Source organism: Phalangium opilio, unplaced genomic scaffold, assembly GCF_054372755.1.
Source record: "Phalangium opilio isolate 3A_F unplaced genomic scaffold, DU_Popi_V2 ptg000037l_1, whole genome shotgun sequence".
Classification (NCBI taxonomy): domain Eukaryota; kingdom Metazoa; phylum Arthropoda; class Arachnida; order Opiliones; family Phalangiidae; genus Phalangium; species Phalangium opilio.
The window spans coordinates 6508250-6513358 of record NW_028324160.1 but is presented as its reverse complement, the minus strand read 5'-3'; the positions used below and the strand labels follow the sequence as shown (position 1 = coordinate 6513358).

The 5109-nt window shown below is 36.2% G+C and overlaps 2 protein-coding genes across 2 annotated transcripts; both read right to left on the bottom strand.

Annotated features, from left to right (window-relative positions):
• Positions 1 to 703: 703 nt before the first annotated feature.
• On the bottom strand, positions 704 to 3268 carry LOC149683511 (uncharacterized). Its single transcript, XM_089871301.1, has one exon. The coding sequence runs from the start codon at positions 3266 to 3268 to the stop codon at positions 704 to 706; it is 2565 nt and encodes an 854-aa protein (XP_089727427.1).
• A 333-nt stretch (positions 3269 to 3601) lies between these two features.
• Positions 3602 to 5109, bottom strand: LOC149683510 (uncharacterized). The gene is made up of 2 exons (XM_089871259.1): positions 4057 to 5109; positions 3602 to 3969 (listed from the first exon to the last, which is right to left on the bottom strand). Exons 1-2 carry the CDS (start codon positions 4940 to 4942, stop codon positions 3602 to 3604), a joined length of 1254 nt encoding a protein of 417 aa, XP_089727385.1. The 5' UTR covers positions 4943 to 5109.

Here is a 5109-nt window from a genome sequence, read left to right as displayed (position 1 = left end):
CTTTTTCCTTACTATTATAATGGAAACGAATCGTATATATACCCCAAAATTTGAAGAAAGCGGGCAAGAGGGGTACCCTTCACTTTAAACGTCAATATTAGCAAAGTTTGAGATGATAATAGGTATAACTTTATATTAAACGATTTAACTATTATTAATGTTAATTACTGAAGATTAAAATAATTAAAAATAATTACATTTATTTAAATATTAAAGATAAACCTCTCGTGCAAAGAGAGAGATTATCATCGCCTCCTATATCTACCAAGGCCCGTGCATGCGATATATTTCCTTCATTGCCTCCTATATCTATCAAGGCCCGTGCATTGTGATATATTTCATTCATTGCCTCCTATATCTATCAAGGCGCGTGCATTGTGAAATAATTCATTCATTGCCTCCTATATCTATCAAGGCCCGTGCATTGCGATATATTTTTCAAAACAACAACAAAAATGGGAAGCTCCTCTCAGAAACATAATAATTTCTTTTCTCTGTATATGAAATGAAAATATGGATCATATTGCGCTCCATCTTTAATGGAATGAATCCTTGCCTGTCTATTAATATTTTACGTAGGAGTAATACGTTTTTAGCGAAGTCTAGAGAGGATAATAATAAAATAATAATAATAATAATAATAAAAAGGCTTTTATTGGATCAACCTTTAAGAAAAATTCTTTGGAGTATATTTTAATTTAAATTAATTTAAAATGTTTTTAATAGCAGTTTTAAACAGTTTTGTAGGTTCAATTGACTTTATAGAGGCGTCCAGGTCGTTCCAGGCCTTGATACCTCTGTATTTAGTGCTCTTTGGACGGAATTTTGAGTTGAAAGATTCGACATAGAAGTTATTTCTATAGTTCCTGGTAGAGCTAGATTGCCTAGGATCAGGGAACCAATCAAGCATATATTGTGGGACATTTCTGTTTTTGATGTTATGCATCAAGACTAAGAGGTTATAGTTGTAATTTGTTTTGAGCGAAGTTATTTGCGCTAGTTCTAAGGCCTTAGTGGCAGAGGAATACTTTGTCATTTTAGTTATAAGTTTTGCACACATTTTATGTTGAGCTTCCAGTTTAGCAGTGTTATTTGACGTCGTGTTATGGTAAAATATATCACCGTAGTCAAATACGGGTTTTATGCAAGCAATGTAGATTAAACGCAAAGTTGCTTTGTCCAAGCAGTTCTGTAAAGGCTTTAGTAGCCATATTCTGGATTTTACTTTATTTGCAACGTAGTTGATTTGCTCTGCCCAAGATAGTAATTCGTCTAGCCAGACTCCTAGGTATTTGAAGGTTTTAACTCGGAAGATAGAGCCATTACAGAGAGTTTCTAAGTTTATTGAATTATCTCTGGACTTCATGTTCGGGGAGAAAACCATGAATTTCGTTTTCTTCTCATTAAGAAATAGTCCTTTGTCGTTTAGTCCTTTCTTTAGATTGCTAATGTCTTGTTCCATAGCTGTTATCAGCTGGTCTAGATTTTTGTGTGCTCCTATTATAGCGCTATCGTCGGCGTATTCATTGGCCGTTGAGTGTTTTAGAGTTTTGTGCAATTCAGATGTATACAAGTTAAACAATAGGGGACCCAGCACACTACCTTGTGGGACCCCATGTTTAACTGGCAGATTCTGAGAATATTTATTGGCGTAGTGCACAGACTGATATCTGTCTTTCAAATAGGATGCGAACCATGATAGCGCTTTGTCTTCAATTCCAGCATTTAGTAAGTCACTCAAAAGGATATCGTGTTGCACTGTATCGAAAGCTTTTGAGAGGTCTATAAAAACTACTAAGACGTACATTCCTTGGTTTAGATTTTCCAGAATCGTCTCATAAAGGTTGAATATGCAGGTTTTAGTTGAGTGCTTTTCTCGGAAGCCAGATTGTAGGGTGTAAAACACCTTATGTTCTTCTAGATATTTATATATATTTTTATGCACTATTCTTTCACAAACCAGAGATAAAGATGGTAAAATAGATATGGGTCTGTAGTTCTTTGGATTAGTAACGTTTCCATCCTTATAAATTGGAATGACTTGGGCTTGTTTCCATTGTTTCGGGTAGGAGCCGGTAGTGAATGTTAAATTTATTATTTTAGTAACTACACTAGCAATTATGGCAGCTAATGATTTAAGGAGAGCAGGCGCCAGACCGTCTATCCCAGTGGCTTTATTTGGTTTTATCTTCTTCAGTATATTGAAGACTGTGGTTTCATCGACTAAATCAAAATCTGTTAGGGCAACTGGCGAAATCTCTCCTGGAGGGTGAATTTGTGAGATTGGCCTTAAAACCTGTTTGTTCATATTTGTGGTACGGGCTGCTATTAGTTTGTCGGCTGTATGAACAAAGTAGTCATTTAATTTGTTCACTATTTGGTTAGGCTCATCAAATGTTTGGTTATCATATTCGATTTTGGTTATTTGTTTACTATTTCTCATTTTTAAGTAGGGTTTTATCGTTTTCCAGACATCTGAAGTTTTTCCTGATTCTAGTTTCTTCTTAAAGTAGCTTGATTTTTGTCTGTGAATGAGGCTGGTTACGTAATTTCTTTGCAATCTGTATTGATGGAGGTAGAATTCTTTATTTACTGATTGACGACTTTTTGTTTTGTAAGTATCTCGCAGGTGCATCTGACTCTTAACATAGGGGTTCAGCCACGGCGCATTTTCCAATCTGACGTATTTACTTCTAAGCGGCGCATGTGAATCTAAGCAGCTAGTTATTGCTTGTGTTAGATACTGTATTCCTAGATCCGCGTCGGAGATTTCGGACTCAGTTATGTCTAATTTCTGTTGTAGCTCTTTAACAAACCTCTCGGTATCTATCTTTTTAAGGTTCCTAACAGCCTTTAGGGTGTTTCTAGTTTTTGGACATGTCTTTCTCCTTGTTATATATGTCAGGTCGTGATCGGATACACTACAGGTGATAACTTTTGTTTCTGTAATTCTATCTGGGTAATTGGTGTATATATGGTCGATTAAGGTTTTAGTTTTTAATGTTATTCTAGTTGGAACAGTAATTAGTTGCTTAAGATCGATCATAGCCTGTTGTAATTGCTTAGTTTTTGTTGATAGAGAGTTTATATGCATTAGGTCGCAGTTAGTGTCCCCAAGAACTATAATCTCTGTATTTGATTTTAAGTAAACAGATTCTACATAATTTCGTAAGTTATCAGCAGTATCGGGAAATTTTGCTTTTGGAGGAATATATATTACTCCGATAACTAATCTGCTAGAATTTTTATATTCGATAGAGGTCCACATTGACTCCAAGTTTGACTCAGCTAAGTTGTTTTCTTCGATTTGATTCAGGCGAGTAATCGGAATTCCAGATTTATAGTAAATAGCTACACCTCCTCCATTTTTACCACATCGATCTTGCCTCCATAAAGAGTACCCATTTATGTTGCATACCAAGTCTGGGATATCATCTTTCAACCATGTTTCGGTTAGGCCAAGTATATCTAAATTGTATTGTCTTAATAGATATTCAATCTCTGTAATTTTGTATTTTAGGCTGCGTATATTTAATTGACCGATTTTAAGACCTTTATCTTTATAATTCTTGTTTAAAAAGTTGTTTACTTGGTAATAGAGTCACACCTCATCAGTAGGAGTATCTCTTCTTATTCTTATCCCGGCTGGCCAATTGCTCTTGTTTCGCATTGTATTTTCTTGGTCCCTTGCGCATTCGACAATAAAGGTCTTTGTATACCGGCCTGATTCCATTATTGTTGTTATAATAGGTGTTATCTGCAGATCTTGAAGGTGCTCTTGTAGATCTTTTAGCTCCGTGTCACTCGAAAAGTTAGATAAGATGAATCTCACGGAAGTTACGCCACACCGTATATCAGTGGGATCCCCATGGGTGCCCCAAACTTTAGTATCCTTCGATTTTGTTCGGCCTAGGATGGCACAAGATATACCGATTGGCCATATCTCTGGTTTAAGTACATCTTCTAGTGCTGTAGAAGTGTTTAGGATAAAGTTTCGATAGTCACCTTTGGGATCTTTTGAGGAGGTTCTCAAGCTGGTAATGTCTATGTTCTTACTTTCTATATATTCTGCTAGCGAGTTTTCTGTTGTATCGTTAGCACAGTTTCCGATGTAGTATACGTCATTTTCTTTCAACGCTTTTAATTTGAAAGTTTTCTCCAAGTCGTCGGCTTTAGGGCCAGGTCTTGTCGAATTAAGCTTGGGGTTTGTCTTTTGTTGTTTATTTTTATCTTTGTTGAGTTTATGAGATGTGGAACTATCCTGGTGTTTAGTGTAGAGGTCCGTATATTTATTCTTTACAAATGGTTTTTCTATTTGTCTCGGATTTGCTCTGTTACGTTGATTTTTTGGATCAAGAACCGCATCCTTGTAGCTCTGTGAAATTGATTTCTCTACCGAAGGGTTAGTTACAGCATATATTTCTCGGGGTATATGGGGTACCAAACCTTGATGTTTGTTTTTGTTGTGCATTTGTTCTTCAAGCAGTTTGAAACTATCCGAGGTTACCTCTTGTACGGTTTTTATAGTTTCTTCGTTTGCCCTTAGCGCAACTTTTATAGAGTTAAGTTCACCCATAACGTTTTCTTTAAGTTCCTGAGAGGAAGTTGTAACTTGATCTACAGCCGTAGACTGACATTGTAGCTCTTTGGTCATGTCATCCAACTGTTCATTTACCAGTGCTATTGATTCATTGATGTCTTGTACTTCTTGGGTTCTTTTCCCCTTCCATGATTTAAGTTTCTTCAGTTCAGGGAGAAGTGATTTAAGCTCGATTAAGTCTTGGAGGCATTCCGGGCAAATCCAGAAAGAGCCCGGGACCACTTTCGTTAATGCAAGGCACTTTATATGAAACCATTCATTACAAAAACCACAGTTTAGCATGTCCCCATGTTTTTGTCCACCACGGTTGAATTTGCAAGCCGTTAAACAATAGTTTGTCATTATGTTGTTAATAGTTAATAATTCCGGTAGATAAATACCAACGTCCGTTTATTATTCGTTAAAACTCATTTAAAATAGAGGGAAGATTAAAATTTGTTATCAACTTTACTAAGCCTTAGTCAGGTTAAAAGCGTTTCACAATCAGGCCGAGGCTTAACGGGAGCTAG